General features: G+C 38.5%; 2 protein-coding genes across 9 annotated transcripts; both read left to right on the top strand.

Annotated features, from left to right (window-relative positions):
• The first annotated feature begins 343 nt into the window (after positions 1–343).
• LOC103968417 (protein RDM16) lies at positions 344–5,571 on the top strand. Of its 3 annotated transcripts, XM_018819918.2 has the most exons (7): positions 729–1,239; positions 2,953–3,021; positions 3,096–3,222; positions 3,308–3,769; positions 3,875–4,069; positions 4,167–4,324; positions 4,541–5,571. In XM_018819918.2, exons 1-7 carry the CDS (start codon positions 1,190–1,192, stop codon positions 5,400–5,402), a joined length of 1,923 nt encoding a protein of 640 aa, XP_018675463.2. In that variant the 5' UTR covers positions 729–1,189; the 3' UTR covers positions 5,403–5,571. The 3 variants fall into 3 exon arrangements, with proteins under 3 accessions (XP_009379905.2, XP_018675463.2, XP_065027921.1); XM_009381630.3 differs by having other exon boundaries at positions 344–1,239; positions 2,953–3,222; XM_065171849.1 differs by lacking the exon at positions 729–1,239 and having other exon boundaries at positions 2,959–3,021; positions 3,101–3,222.
• Positions 5,572–11,218: 5,647 nt separating this feature from the next.
• LOC103968415 (PHD finger protein ALFIN-LIKE 8) lies at positions 11,219–16,447 on the top strand. Of its 6 annotated transcripts, XM_065170570.1 has the most exons (7): positions 11,976–12,301; positions 12,397–12,429; positions 13,052–13,280; positions 14,571–14,642; positions 14,818–14,920; positions 15,761–15,884; positions 15,952–16,447. In XM_065170570.1, the coding sequence occupies exons 3-7, from the start codon at positions 13,169–13,171 to the stop codon at positions 16,228–16,230; spliced, it is 690 nt and encodes a 229-aa protein (XP_065026642.1). In that variant the 5' UTR covers positions 11,976–12,301; positions 12,397–12,429; positions 13,052–13,168; the 3' UTR covers positions 16,231–16,447. The 6 variants fall into 6 exon arrangements, with proteins under 6 accessions (XP_065026645.1, XP_065026646.1, XP_065026644.1 ...); XM_065170573.1 differs by lacking the exons at positions 11,976–12,301; positions 12,397–12,429 and adding an exon at positions 11,219–11,348; XM_065170572.1 differs by lacking the exon at positions 12,397–12,429 and having other exon boundaries at positions 11,972–12,301.
• Positions 16,448–16,482: the final 35 nt, after the last annotated feature.

Below are 16,482 nucleotides of genomic sequence, written 5' to 3'. Positions count from 1 at the left end.
AAACTTATTTCCAAATACAACTTATCCCTGTTATTACTACAGGAAACTCAACTGTATATATAATTTTTTGGTTTGGATTGGAAACAACATATAGAAAAATTAAATATACAAATAGCCCTATTATCACAATAAGTTTGACATTAATATCAATTAAAATGTCTAACAAAGAATCAGATAATGTTTACTATATATGATAAAACATAAATTTGGCGAACTTAATAAACCAAAAAAAAAAACAAGATCAAATCACAGCCGTTCATTAACATGATATCTGGTCACGTGATTTTCACGTGCATGTAGTCTGCATATATTCTCATCACAGTTCATAGCTTGCCTTACGCTAATCGTGCCCCCAAATCTCATCTCCGCAAGCCCCCGACTCGAAACCCTAATCCCATGGATAGGGCGTCCGAGAGTGATCGATCGGGCCGCAAGTCCTCCAAGGATCACGATCGCGACCGCGATTCGTCCAAGAATCGCCATCGCGATCCCGAGCGGGACCGGGATCGCGACCACAAGCACCGCCACCATCACCACAGCGGCAGCAAGAACTCAGACGACAAGCGCCAGCGAGACGACGACCGGCGCCGGCGGTCGAGGGATCTGTCCCCATCTGACACAGAGGTCGACACCCGTCGGGAGCGCTCCTCTAGCCGGCCGCCGGACTCGGTGGACCGCGAGCGCTCCGAGGAGCGGCGCCACCACTCGTCTTATAAGAGGAAGGAGTATGGGGACGATGAGGGTCTGGAGAAGAGCGGGAAGAGGGCTAGGGTTTCTGATGGGGAGAGGGATGTCAAAAGGGAGCGGCGGCGTTTCGATGATCGGGCAGCCGAGGATTCAAATGGAGATCATAAGGAGGCAAGGAGGGACGAGAGGTCTTCAAGGAGTGGGAGGGAAGAAGGGTTGAAGGTTAGGGAGGAGGCGAGAGGAGAAAAGAGGGCGAAGGATGGAAATCTGAGTGATGGAGAGGATAAGAAGAAACAAAGGAAAGAGGGGAGAAGGTTTAGTGATACTGTTAAGCTCGAGAAGAAAGAAGCGGATCTTGATGATAAATTGCTTCACAAGAAAGACGTGAAGGATGAACATAGGTCTAAAGATAGGGTGAAGGAAGAGACTTTAGAGAGCGTTCAGGAGGAAAGGATGTCGGCTGTGAATTCAAAAAATAGAATTGTTCATAGTCAGGAGGAAAATGATTTCCTGGGCAATTTACATCTGGAGAAAAGAAGCTCCACTGCAAGTGTAAGCAGCTACTTTATTCCACTTCATTGATTTAATTAATCATAATCAAATTTCTATGTTTACATTAGTTCCACTTTCATGTTAAATTAATTGTCTTTAAAAAAAACATGTATAAACGGAGGTCTGATTTTTCATGTTATTATGGTTAAAGGGGTATCCTTATTCACTTTTTGCTAAATATCAGATTGGTCTTGACCCATTGCCTGGCTTGCTCTAGATAAAGTTAAAAGTAACTAAACCACTTAAGTGAGTTGTGCAGACTGAAAAGAAGTAACACATGCATAAGAATAATATCTTAACAACATCCTAAGCTATGTGAATAAACAAAAGTAATTGCTACAACAAAAAAATCCAAATGAAAATAATGTAGGTAGAAAAGATGAAAAATCTCCTTGTAATAAAGTTTGGTTCTCTCAAGTGCATACATCATCCTATGTACTGAATGCAATCAAGAAGATCTGGTGTTTATCTCACTTCAAATTCACATGTTCTCTATAGAGGATTTCATGAGCATGTTGTCACACAATAGCTGAAATGTAAGCATGCTTTTTTAGTAAGCATTAACATGGCTTACGGGTCATATGTGTGGGCTGATGTACTAAGTCTAGGGGATTGAAATGAGCATGAAGGGTGGGTGAGATTCATTGAGATTCATCAAGTTCAACCAAATGCCATGATAAATTAATCTTATTTTGTGTTGCACATTTGTGATGGTACTCGAGTAGACATTGATTTACTAGTGCTTGTGTGCTAGTGCCATCAACTGGAAGTATTTTGTTCAAGGATGGTAATTATTTGTCACACCTAGCTGACTATACCAATATCTAGTGATATAATTTATCAGAACAGTTCCCTTCCCATTTTCAGAGGCATATCATGATCAGATGTTGGTTTCTTTAAGCATGTGAGTATCTGTTGGACAGAAGATTTTTGTCTGTAAGGTCTTCAAGTTTTGAGTTTGCAATTTTGATGATTATTTGGTCAATTTGGGGATGAAGTCCCTAAATTATTTTGAGTTTCTTACTTTCAAGTATTAGTTGGGTTTTTTTGAATGGAATAGAATCCTCATACTAATATTTTGGTTGAGAAAAGTGTGTTGTTGTTGCATCGCCAGTCAGTTGTAGTTTTCATCCCTTTATATTGGCAAAAAGCTTTACAGTCTGTTTGTGGCTATGATCTGGCTTATCTTATTGATGGACTGAGATAAGGTGGAAATTGTGCAAGCTTTTCATGTTTGTGAAGAAAGGAAAAAAAAATTTGAAGGTTGTTTGCATTCAAGGTGCTTATCACGAATAGGCACATTTATTATGCCATTGAATGATTTTAACTATGTCATTCAAGTGCTTTTTCTTGTTTGAAAACTTGAAATAATTGATCCCATATTCATGTGGTCGTACTAAAAAAAGTCGCCATGCTTCTTTATATCAGTAGTTGCAGAAAACATACACAATTTCTTGTCAGTGAATTTGGATTCTTTTTAATTCTATCACTCTTTAATAGCTAGATTTTATTTTATTGCCCATGTGATAACTGTCAAATGTCTGTTGGATTTAGAACTTGTAATATTTTATAACCTTGTAATATTTTATAATATTTTAACTTTTTTTTCATTTAGTCTTGTCAACTTCTTAAATTCAATAGTTATTTGCATGCCCGGGGTGGTTGTACCATTCATGTAAACTACTGATTGGGGTCTTGCGGGTTACTGCCCAGGAATCACATACTTTGGCATCCAAGATTACTACGAACTCTGCAGCATCTCATCATCTCCTGCCTTCCAAGGTATCTTCATTTACTACCACCAATGAAAATGAGGGAGTTAGTATTAGATCTGATGAGGTTCCTGGAAAATCCAGTACAGATGGCACAGCAACTTCAGTTGCTGCCAAAAGTGGCAGCTTGTCTCTTGATGCTTTAGCAAAAGCTAAAAGAGCTCTGCAAATGCAGAAGGAATTGTCGGAGAAGCTGAAGAAGATTCCTGTGGTAATTATGTTATCATTTTTTGGTTCTTGAGACAATTTTTTCTCCCTCAGCAATTGATCTAAGTGCTCCTTTCTTGCACTTACAGCTAAATAAAGTTGTTAGCTCGAGCACTGATAACTCACAGGTAGCATCTGATAAAGATGGAGGTAAAATTTCTCTGGTGGGTGCATACCAATCTGGCCCTTCTGGTTCTATGAGCATTGCCTCTGCAACTGATGCTCAGACAATGCAAAAGGTGCCAGAGATTGCACCATCAGAAAATATATCTGCCGCAGTTGGTGTTGGTGTCCTCCCTGGGCTCACAAATATACGTAATATTGAAGCTGTAAAGCGAGCACAAGAACTTGCTGCTAAGATGGGGTTTCGTCAAGATCCAGAGTTTGCACCCCTTATCAATATGTTTCCTGGACAGTTATCAGCTGACATGGCTGTACCTCAGAAACCTGCCAAGGTTCCTGTTCTGCGGCTAGATGCACAAGGTAGAGAAATCGATGAACATGGGAATGTCATCAATATGCCTAAGCTAACAAACCTTAGTACTCTCAAGGTGACTTTAGTAACTTGTTTTTCTTTTCACCTTTTATGTGTTCAACTTGGTGATGAATGTTTCACTAATACTGTAACAACACTTCTTTTTTGCTTTTGATATTAGGTCAACATTAACAAGCAGAAGAAAGAATCATTTCAAATAATAAAACCAGATTTAGATGCCATTGCATCATCAACTTCTCATTTTGATGAACGCATGGGTATTAATAAGACGAAGCTGTTAAGGGCCAAAAGGATGTCATTTCAGTTTGTTGAAGAAGGAAAATGGTCAAAGCAGGCAGAGATCATAAAATTTAAGGTTTGATGCAATATCTTGTGTTCTGTGTATATACCTATGATGTCACAGTTTCTGTTTCACTGCCATATTTACTCGGTGCTGGTGCCTTGCTCTGCAGAGTCAATTTGGGGAAGCACAAGCTAAAGAATTAAAGATAAAGCAGAACCAGCTTGCCAAAGCAAAGGCCGAGCCTGAGAGTAATCCAAACTTAATAGCAGTAGGAGTGCGGCTTAAGAAGGAGAAGCAGAAGGATGAAATACCTGAAATTGAGTGGTGGTAAGATGCCCTCTCTTTTAATGTCTTCATTGCATTGGTCATAATTTTTTTCAGTAAGTTACAATCTAGAAATGACCTTATTAATGGAAAGTCTAATGCTTATAGATGGGGTCTAACATCCACAAAGCATGTTTTTTGTTAGAAGGAATCTATGTTTCACTGCAAAATTTCTCATCTTTTTGTTTAATTACTGATCTGATCTTTATATTTAATCAGGGACAAACCCATATTACCGACAGGGTCCTATGGTGATGATGTAGAACATAAACTTAACATGGAGAAAATTACTATTTATGTGGAACACCCACTTCCGATTGAGCCCCCTGCAGAGCCTGCCCCACCACCACCACAACCTCTCAAGTTAACAAAGAAGGAACAAAAGAAGCTTAGGACCCAGAGGCGGCTTGCAAAGGAGAGAGACAGGCAAGAGATGATCAGACAAGGCCTTTTAGAGCCTCCTAAGCCAAAGGTCAAGATGAGCAACTTGATGAAAGTTCTTTCTTCTGAAGCAACTCAAGATCCAACAAAGCTTGAAATGGAGGTTCGTAGTGCTGCTGCTGAGCGTGAGCAAGCTCATGTGGATAGAAACATTGCTCGTAAGCTTACCCCAGCTGAACGGCGTGAAAAGAAAGAGAAGAAGCTTTTTGAAGATCCAAACTCGCTGGAGACTGTTGTCTCCGTGTACAAGATCAAAGACCTATCACACCCGCAAACACGTTTCAAAGTCGATGTGAATGCTCAGGAGAACCGGCTGACAGGTTGTGCTGTGATATCAGATGGCATCAGTGTTGTGGTTGTGGAAGGAGGTAAGAAACCTATAAAAAGGTACGGAAAGTTGATGCTGAGAAGAATAAACTGGGCTGCCGCTGTGGGCAATGAAGAAGAGGGAGCCGAGGAAGCAGATGGCCCTGCTAACAGTTGTGTTTTGGTATGGCAGGGTAGTGTTGCTAAATCCAGCTTCAATAGGTTCCTTGTTCATCAATGCAGAAGTGAAGCTGCTGCTAGGAAGGTGTTTTCTGACGCTGGAGTTCCACATTACTGGGATCTGGCCATCAATTTTTCCGAGGAACTGTTGTAAGCTACGTAATGTGGCAGAGTAGATGTCAATCGAACCATCAGGGATCCCGAGGACATTGTTTTAATTGCTGCATTGTCTGTATTGGCCGTAGTACGATAGCCATCTTTCAAGCTATTATTGGCGTTTCTTGGTTTTGATGAATGACATTAGTAGGTGCTTCCCACCCAAATGGTCATCTAGTTTGGTTTGTTTGTTGTAATTGTTGGTACCAGCCACTTTCTGCTCTCGCTACTGCTAAGCATCATCCTCTAGTCATCATAATATGTAGACGTTCCATCGAAATCAGCAGAGCTATAGCATGTTGAAGAGCATGTCATTTTTGCAGCGTCTCATTCCAGTCGCTTTCTGCTGCTACTTGCAGTATCATCCTGTTGTGTGGTTAGTGTATAGAACCTGGCATGGTTTGGTCGTGCTTTTGATGAACCTCTTAACTGATCATAGTAACCCGGCACTCTAGTGAGTAACCTGTTCTGAGAGGGCTCTTAAAAGATGTGGAATGTTTTATAACATTTTTTTATTATGAAGTTTTCTTCTCAAAATAAAACGTGTGATATATAAGGTTACTCTAGTGAATAATCTGTTCGGAGAGGGCTCGTAAAAGATGTGGAATGTTTTACAAAACTTAGTTTTCATGAAGTTTTCTTATCAGAATGTGATATATAGGGTTACTCTAGTGAGTAACCTGTTCGGAGAGGGCTCCTAAAAGATGTGGAATATTTTACAATGTTTTTTTTTCATGAAGTTTTCTTCTCAGAATAAAACGTGTGATATATATATATATATATATATATATATATATATATATATAGAAATTTCTCGGAAAGCATCCTAACTTAAAAAAAAATTTAAATAGTCTTTTTTTTTTTTTTTGTTCAAAATGATCATCCGTCTATTGCCTTTCGGCTTGTTAGTCACCCCCCTTTGCCCTCTCGATCGCCCCACCATGGCCTCCTATACATCTACACGGGCAAGCCTCATCAATTGCTCCTTCCCCTTTCCCTGTGCCTTTGTGTGCAAGATGGTCTCGTTGGCTCCTCCCCCATCCCCTCCTTTGGCCACCGACACCTGCATGTGTAGTGTTACAAACAAACCTATATAAATGATATTCAATGTAATGTTCGTATATTATGTCTGGTAAACATAAATTATGTGCAATTGTCATCTAAGGATAAAGCTATCCAAATATAGATCATCCAGATAGTTATTTTGAAGGTTTTTTAGCTTCGTAGAGTGGCATGGAGTGTCAATCAACATAGCACTATGAAACTCACTATGTGGCACATGATTGGATAAGCCTTTAGAATAGTGTATAGGACTAATTCACTATCTTATTTTACAGTAGTATTATATGAGCATTTCTATAGACTTTTAACTACGGTAGATCATCTTCAATCCTTTATCGTGCGATTATTTAGAATTTACAAAATCTATACTTATAATTTATATTGTCTATCAAGTATTTAATAAAATGTCTACTTGTGAGATCTTGAGTTAAACGCTTTCTCTATCTCATCTTTTCTTTTGCAGGTTTTTAATGGACTGTAAGAGATTTTGGAGAAACTGACCCTTTGCGGACGAAACATAAGGATACCACATGACTTATGCAAAATTAGCTACGTCTATGATAGATTGTATCAGAGCGAGACAAGCACACTTAGAAAGACTTGACATGCAAACGTGGGGAACATAGCGGTGTTGTGTTGAGAGTAGCCAGCATGCATGATCATTTAAGAGAAAATAGCATAGAGATATAAGGAATGAAGTTGCTTAGAGGAGTGAGCATTTGAGATTGTCATTCAGAAGAATGAATAATCAACCATTCCCGATGACAAGTGAGCTAAGAAGAATATGTAGTATACAAAGGTTAAGATGGTTGAGTTCAAGTTATGACTCGACGTTGGAAACTAAACTTGATGGTTCTCAAGGCAAGTGGGGTGCTTAGCAAATGATAAGACCGTGCAAGAAGATATGGGTTTCTCGGTGAATAAACGAGTTATGCAAAGCTCATAGATGTGAGGAGAATTGCCAACTCAAAAATTTAATACATATACAAAGGCTTGTCTACGGATGATGGACCGTCCGTTGACATTCTAAGGCGATCGAAACTTGATGCCATGGGGCATTGAAGCTTTTACCTCGGCATGAGAATGATATGTCCACAGGAGGCTGAAGTGTATAATAAGTTCAATATGTTATTAGGTATAGTAGGTGTGTTCGCGGTGGCAAAATAGTACATAATTTGTTCAGTAAGATGGAGTAGTCTAAGGGGATGGTGATCTTCAAAACTTCCTTAGGGAATGACATGAAGAGAAAAGTTGCTCCTACTAGATAGATATCTATGAGAGATGAATTCTAATTCTTCAGAAGGAGAATTATATACAATGGACCACACATGTCAAGGGGAGTACCTCAAAAAAATAACTCCATAAAGCTTAATAGACCAAGCGAGCGATGAAGAATTATTGTATGATCTTACACAAGGTAATGTATTAATGGATACATTGTGAGATCAAATGAAGAAGCGACCCTAGGCAACACCAAACGAAGGTATATTTAGAGCTGATATGAATATCATATTCAACAAAGGGCTAACCCATGAAATGGTAGGTGCGAGAGTCATAATCAACTCAATGCAAACCAAGGAATGAACCAACTTGGGTGGAACTTAGTAAAATGCCCAGGTCACATAAAGAGAGTTGATATAGAAGATGATATATAGAGTGAAGGTGTGCAGATTTTCTTAGATAGTAGTCGAGGATATGAACTCTTATAGAGGTAAGAGCAAGATCATGTTGTTCTATAAGATTCATCGTTTTAATGAAACATACTTATCTTGCATAGTGCCAAAGTCAAAGAGAGCTTCAAGACATATTCACGTTATCTTGGTGAAGCAATTGATGGAGGAACTAAGATAATTCAACTTACGAAGATGAAGTTGGGGTCAGAAAGCCTTGGTACAGAATGATAAGAGAATATAAAAATAGGTTTTTTTGAAGTATATATCTTAGTGCTACTATTTGAGTTATTATAAAGAAAGCTATGTGCAACAGAGATTGTGTTGGGGGTAGGGCCTAGGATTAAAATAATAATGCATCAATTTCAGCAAAGTTGGTGAACTTTGATAGTTATTTGACAATGGACTATCCCAAGGCTACGCTTTATCAGTATATGACTCGAGAGCAAGTGAATAAATGTCAATTGCCAAAGGAGCAAACATAATTGAATGTGCAGGAGGTCCTGTGCTAGCAAGGTCACATATGGAGAGATCACTATCCAAATTTATCTCACAATGACCAAAATATAATGGAAATATCACTAAGAGGCGATATAGCGTAGTAGATCATGGTGGAACAGTTCGAGGAAATACGACACATACAAGAGAAGTCCTATTAGAGATTTAATCATATAGAGGTATGATTGAGAGCTACTAGGAGCTCCACTTTAGTAAGCAATATGATGGTAAGAAGAGCTATGAATTTAAGAGATGAATATCATGGTACCATAGAGGTGAGTCTTCTGTGTGTGCACCAAATTTTGTATTGAATGAAAGCCTTGGTCATCAGCATATAGGAGCTATGTACCATCAAGGGGGATTCTGAGTACAAATACCAATGAGTCACAAACAAAGACTTGATTATACAATGGTATGAGTAGAGCGAGTTGAGAGTTCGACTGCTCCAAAGCTCATATTCGGTTGAGAGAGCCCAACAAACTAGAGGATAAGATCAAACATTGCTACCAAAGATGCAAATGAGAGCAAAATCAATATGAGCCATGCTATATGATGGCGAAGGCCATGCATAAGAATTGTACTCTATCTTTTTATCGACCAAGGGGAATTACTCATAGAATACAAAGGTGTTGAAATAGGTGGTTAAAAGGGGTGAGGAAATGACGATAAGTCTTGAGGGACTTAGTTACCCAAAACCAAGTGCTAGTGAGGATGAAGGTGGACTTAAAGAAGTACCATAGTGTCATAGAGGTAGATCTATCGATTGTGAAGAAAAAAATATGGATGCAAGATAATTGATAGTAGCGACATATGCACAGCATCACCATGGTATCTTAGAGGTAGGAATTTTATGGATTCATCGATTCTTGCTCTTATGGAGGGAGAACACATAGTCGTGAAAAGGGATCGAGGAGGTCGACTCTTGAGTATTGAGACAAGGTCGAAGGGTAGAGGCCAGAGAACTTTGTAAGATCAATGTTGATGGGCTTTTCATCAAGATAGTCAAAAGTGGGTGGGACTTTGAATCAACACAGTAGTGCTCGACCAAGAATGAAATAAGCATTACGTGGTGTTATACCTTTTCTACTCAGAGGAGTAGGCTATAGAAATAATAGAGAAGATGATACAATCTCAAAGGTGATCAAAACTATCGAATACTTGTTTTAGATTGAGGTGAAAATTTACTTTTTTTTTGTCAAACTTCATGCATTTTTAGAGTTCGATGATAGTGAGGAGATGAATTATAGTAATTAACTAAATGCAAGGAATATAAACACTTCGAGTACGTTATAAGTGTGAGGAAAAAATAGGCAAAAATTAGTAACTAGTTTGATGCATGAAGTAAACTCTTGAGGAGGCAAGAGAAGTTAAAGTAATCTTTGTCTTATTAACTCCTAAGAGAATTGGTAAAACCGAGTACCTTAGTTCTCTTTATTTATCAAATAGTAGAGCTCTACACATATTCAAAGACCCTTCAAAGAATCTGAATAGAAAATAATGGTTGTCAAATTCTCACCAATGATGATGAGTTTTACTAAGAGTAGATTAATGGGCAGGAACCAATAAATATTAAACTTGATCGACCCCACACCAGAGTCAAAGTTATTAACAAAATGAATCAAAGTTCAACTATATATGTCGGAGAGGAGATGGGAGCTAAGAGGCACGTTGCAACTAGAGCAAAATATTAAATATTTAGCAAAGGCCATGAGATGCAGTATGTCATATCGCTATCGTTCGATTTTGTTCATACTCTGCACAACAACATGTAGAAAGCTTGTAATAGGTTGACAATCTTATTTTGATTGACTTTTATGGTTGTCTTGGTCCTATAAACGTAATTTGTGTGTAATTATTATATAGAGATAAAACTATTTAAAAATAAGCAATTGAGTAATTATTTTAAGGATTTTTTAGCTTTACAAAGTGGTGTAGAGTGCAAGTCAACATAACATCCTCGAGTTACCTAAGTGGTGTAGAGTGCAAGTCAACATAACATCCTAGAGTTACCTAAGTGGTACATAACAGCTTTTAGGGTAATGTTTAGTGCTGGTTCATTCCATAGCAATATCACGTGGACACTTATGGAGACTTTTTGACCGTGACAAATAACATAAGACCTTTTATCATGTGACGATTCATGTGAAGTCTATATAATTTATATTATTTATGAAATATTTACTGAAATATCTATTTATTAGATCCGAATTAAATATTTTATCTAACTCAATATTCTTTTTTTAAGTCGTTAAAGCACTATACGAGATTTTATAAAGATTAATCTTTTATAGATGAATATGCAAGAATGTTGTACAACCTAAGTAAAATCAATTAAGCCCATGATAACGGGTTATTCATGCTTGTGCCTCTTACTAGTTCTATACAAAAAATTTCAAAGTGGCATGTTTTACGAAAAAAAATTTAACTTATAATTTTTTTTAAGAATTCACCCCATATATATATATATATATATATATATATATATATATATATATATATATATATATATATCTGAAATCGTCTTGCTTAATATCGTCTACCATGTTGTGCGGCTCCTGATACCGATGGTCTCTCCCATGAGGCGGTTCGGTCAGGCCAAATAGCCGTATCAGCGAACACGATTTCCAACTCTGGGCGGGAGAGGAAGACTGGACGATACGTCTCTTTGGCGAACGACGAGGCAACCCCCGGCAGCGCCTCCCGAACAACCACAGGTACCTCCATGATCCAACCATCTTCATCTCCGGTCTTCGAATTCCTCCCCCGTCTCTTGCTATTTCTGGAAAGAGTTCTTGGGATGAAATCTTTCAAGTTGATCTGCTGCAATGCTCATGAGGTACTCGAAAGGACTTCTCCCATTGCGTTCTTCTTTGAGTCGCCGTTTCTACCCTATTGCAGCTGAATGAATTTGATCGAGCATGTACTCTATGCCATCACTGGATTTGACCTTTCTCGATCGTGCGTCATTCCAGCTTCTGTAACTTGCGTATCTCCTCCTCCTTCAACACCTTTCGACGCAGTCTCGAACAGGCATCGAACGACTGGTTTCTGGTTGAGGTACCCTTCTTCTGGTGTTCTTGTGGTCAGAACAGAAGACGTGCGCAGGGGAGTTCACTTTTGGCCTTCTCCATGAGCCCCATTGATATTGTCAAGTCTTATTCTTGGCACAACTCATTGATGGGAATTGATGTTGGCAGTGGAAATGTCGATTTCTGGATCTACTGGGAGAGTGGAGTCAACGCCACAATGCTGTTTCTTCCTCTGTAAGCTCAACCTCATTAAGGCCACACGCAAAGCACGCAATATAGTACTGTTTGAGGCGTGAACTCGTAAATATGACTCAATTATGGACCTAAATAGAAGAATAAATTTGAAAGAAACCTTCGGTCCTTTTTGGGTCTCCGCCTTGCTTCGCTTTTCTGGACGGAGGGAATCCAACGTCTCCCTCTATTTATCGGCCGGAAACCCTAACCCCAAACCCCAAAACAGTAACTTTCTTGCTTTTCCTTCTGGGTTCGCTGATTCAGGCGGGGTTTGGGAGTCCGAGGACGGTCGGCTAGGTGGGGAATGGAAGGGGGTGCGGCGGATTACAATCCTCGGACTCCTGAGGATGTCTTCAGGGATTTCAGAAGCCGGCGGGCCGGAATGATCAAGGCTCTGACCACTGGTACATAAAGTTCGATTTTTTGGGTGTTTGTGCCTTGAATTTGGTTGGTACTTGTTGATCGATGGGAGTTTCATTTGGCTTCGATTGCGTTGCAGATGTCGAGAAGTTCTACCAGCAATGTGATCCCGGTGAGGTCTCTTGTTCGTCGTGGCACCGATAGTTGTTTTGTTCAGTTTGTTGGAACGTTAGGATTTAGGTTCCTTCCCCACTTTTTTCTTTCATTCATGGAGTGTTCTCAAGAAAAGGAACGGAAAAACCCGACCTTTTCTTAAAGATTTCTAGAGGAGGCGGTACTGATGAGTCTGCTCGGTTGGCTTTGTTTGTTTCTTTAAATTTGTTTTCTCCTTCAGGTTCTTTTAGGGTTTTCAGAAATGTGGTTGCTGTTTTGCGGATTATTGTTAAAGTCTTTGACCTATGAGTTCTTTTATCATACAAGAGCGAGCACACTTCTCCCATTAGTCATGATAACTGGATTTTTCTATCTTGTAAAACGTCAACGTTGATGGAATGCTGATCTGTGGTTGTAGTTCTATCAAAAACACAATTCTTCTGTAGCTTTGAACTCACAGCAAATGCACAGTTTCAGCGTTCTTTGTCCTTTAGTGATGTAATGGACTAATAGTCTATCACTGATGATTATGGGAACTGTATTATTATGCGTGATGGCTGCATTCCTTATGTAAAGAAGTTAAAAGTGATTTGGTTTTGATGAACTTTTAGGTTATTAATTTAATTTGACTGGTTCTGCAGAAAAGGAGAATTTATGTCTATATGGGCTACCTAATGAGACTTGGGAGGTAAACTTGCCAGCTGAGGAAGTTCCAGCTGAACTTCCAGAACCAGCATTAGGAATAAACTTTGCGAGGGATGGAATGGCTGAAAAGGATTGGTTGTCACTGGTTGCAGTTCACAGTGACGCATGGTTACTGTCTGTTGCTTTCTATTTTGGGGCACGTTTTGGGTTTGATAAAGAAGCTAGGTACTTTTCCTTTTCTTTCTTTGTTCTCCTGCCTATTTTCTGCTGGTTATTGCTTTCAGTTGTTAGCTGTTTGTCTTTAAGACATTTTGTCTTTCATGGAAACTCTTTTCTGTTGCATTTCAGCTATGATAATTACTGTCCTAAGTTGTATTTCATGGATTGCTATAAATCTAATGCTGTTGTTGTCATGTTCTTTGTTAATGCATCTTTATAGTATTATAATTGTGCATGGATAGGGACCTCAGTTAATTAGAAACTAACAATATTGAATCATATGCCTTGGACTGCACTTTATTGGTGCCTTGTTGGTTACTTGTTTCATTTGATCATGTTGTGCATGTTTTGTGTTATAAGCATGCATTCAAGCACATTGTTATTAGTTACAAAGAATGTTATGTGTTATCTTATGCATGCCAGTATGTGATATACCAGTTAGTTTGCTATGTTTTTCTTCACGGTAGGCATGGAGTGTGATACACCAGTTAGTTTGCTGTGTATTGGATCATGGTACCCATGCTGGTTTGTGATACACCACTTACTTTGCTTCATGGTATGTAGGTTATGACATATCAAATTGTTATGTTTTGTGATATGTAGGTAATGGCATATCAAATCAGGTAACACAACTTGCTACATTAGATTAAATTTTTTAGTCTTACGGGTGACTGTATATCCAAGCAGGATAACACCTCAACTTGCAAACTCTTTTTCTTTTCATTATTACTTCTTTTGTTATTTTGGGATTTTCATGGGAACATATCTGCATTTATGCCTTTAATTGGTTTGTATCTACAAAATTGCTGACCATTATTAGCTTAGATCCCTGTTTTAGAGTTTTGAATTATCTACCACGGTGATTTAGGACTCAAAAGTACTGTGAATTGGAATAAGAAGCCAAATCAGACTTCCAAAAGGAGTTGTGTGATCTCAGTAATTATTTACCAGATTATATTTCAAAAGGGTATAGTGGGATCTCATTAATTATGTTAAGGTCTCAGCACGGTTCACTGCAGCTAGGCAACATATTCATTTTTCCTTCTTGCTTCATTGGAAATATTGTTGTTTTTATAATTGCCCATGTATTATCTGGATATTATTGAATAATTGTTTTATGCTTCTGAAATTTTGCATTACATGATTTGCTAATGTTATGCCTTATATGTTAACCTTGTAGAATGCTATGTTGTTATAATTATACACAATGCCATAACTTTATCATGATAGGCATCTTAAATTTTTGAATAAATCAACATTTTTTCCGGTGATTTTCAACCAGTGTTTTATTTGTAGTCCAGTGGCAAAGTTATGATCTTCTGAACTATCGCGAGCTTGCTACTAAAACGTGTATGGGAGCTGCAACAGGTGTACACAATATTGGAGTTTGATTTCCCAAACCTGCTTTATGTACTTTACAAAACCTATTTTGCAACCTGCCGAAAGCTCATAAAGATTAGAAGTGACCTTGTGTTAAACAGAAGATGATTAGGGATCTCATAGTTATCTGCTTAATGTATTTTGCTTATTCTCTTTTCACCAGCGCCGAAGATGCTGGACATTGAACTTGCTAGATCTATTCTCGGTCTGTGGGATGACTATGCTATGGATCTGCGTGGCTTCTCTCTGTTCATTTATATGCTGATGTAATAATTGCTTGTTTTTGCTTGTGTAATTGTAATTGGATATACAATTTGTGATTTGAAACCAACTTGGAAGAATGGGATGTTCCAGTGGAACTGAGAATTCCTTTTTTATGCCTTTCTTTTCCTCTTAGTTGTCATTAGTGGATAGTTCTTTTTCTTTTGTGCCTCCATTCAGAGGTCATCTTAAATTAACCATGCACCCTGAAGTCTCACCTATTGTGGATTTACAATTATATCTGGCAAAGGAAGTATAAAAATATTAGGTGTCCTTGCACTTAAGATGCTACCTCTGTAACCTTTTAAGTTTTCACAAGACTTGTTTTTTTTTTCTGACTCTTGTATTTTAAATAACAGCTATATAGCTAAATTGTGAATGTATCTTTCAAGTCCTTTTAGCTGTATTTTACGACTTCCTCTTGCATTGGTCTTTCAGCTTACATGCAATGAATAATATTTTTGGTGTGGAAAATCGTATTTGTGACTGGAAATGATATTGTCCATAATGTATATTGCCTTTCAATTGATATTAGGTTTTTCTCATCATGCCGGCTTGTAACATCATGCATGTTGTTACAATTTGTTGACCGTGATGCTATACAGTCAAAAGGGATGAGAATTACATGGTTGACATGTAGAAGATAGGTTGCCACTCTAGGAAAAGGAAATCATCTAGCATTTCTGGAAGATATCATACGTTCAATTGCTCTGTTAGGCACTTATGTAGTATATCATCTTTTGATTGTCTCTATTAGTTATTTGTCAGCCATCTCCAAGTACAGATGATGATTTATCCCAGTGTTATGCTTTGACATGTTTTTTCCCATGGCATTTTAATTGCAGGAAGAGGCTTTTCCACATGATTAATGGTCTCCCAACTATATATGAAGTTGTAACAGGAACCTCCAGAAAACAATCAAAAGAAAGAACTAACAACAGCAGCAAGAGCAACAAGTCTGGTTTGAAGGTGATATTTGCATGCATAACACTTGTGACCTCTTTTATTTTTTCTTATTATTGGTCTGTTACTTCAGAACTCACGGCAGTCTGAGTCTTATACAAAGGCCTCAAAGATGCCTCCACCAAAGGAAGGGGCAGGGAGTGAAGGAGAGGACAATGAGGACATGGAGGAACATGGAAACACTCTATGTGGTGCATGCGGGGACAACTATGCTAATGATGAATTCTGGATTTGTTGTGATGTGTGTGAAAAATGGTACCATGGGAAGTGCGTTAAGATTACTCCTGCAAGGGCTGAGCACATCAAGCAGTACAAATGCCCTGGTTGCAGTACCAAAAGGGCCAGAGCATGAAGGAATTGAGAATTTGTGGTGGTCGTTTCAGACAGGGAGCTTCAGTAATATGAAGAGGAGAACCATTTTGGATGCAGCAGCAAATTGATATGCTCGCCAAATCTCCTTGATCTCAATTTAGACATGAAATCTGTAGTCCTAATACATATTTGTCTCTGTATTTTGTGTCTGTTTAGTTTTGACAAGCTCTAATGGATGGTTTTCTTGTGATCTGAAATGTCTCATCCTTGATTGAGCACAGTTGCTGCTTCA

This window comes from Musa acuminata, chromosome BXJ3-10 (assembly GCF_036884655.1).
Source record: "Musa acuminata AAA Group cultivar baxijiao chromosome BXJ3-10, Cavendish_Baxijiao_AAA, whole genome shotgun sequence".
Classification (NCBI taxonomy): domain Eukaryota; kingdom Viridiplantae; phylum Streptophyta; class Magnoliopsida; order Zingiberales; family Musaceae; genus Musa; species Musa acuminata.
This window is presented reverse-complemented; position numbering and strand designations above follow the sequence as displayed.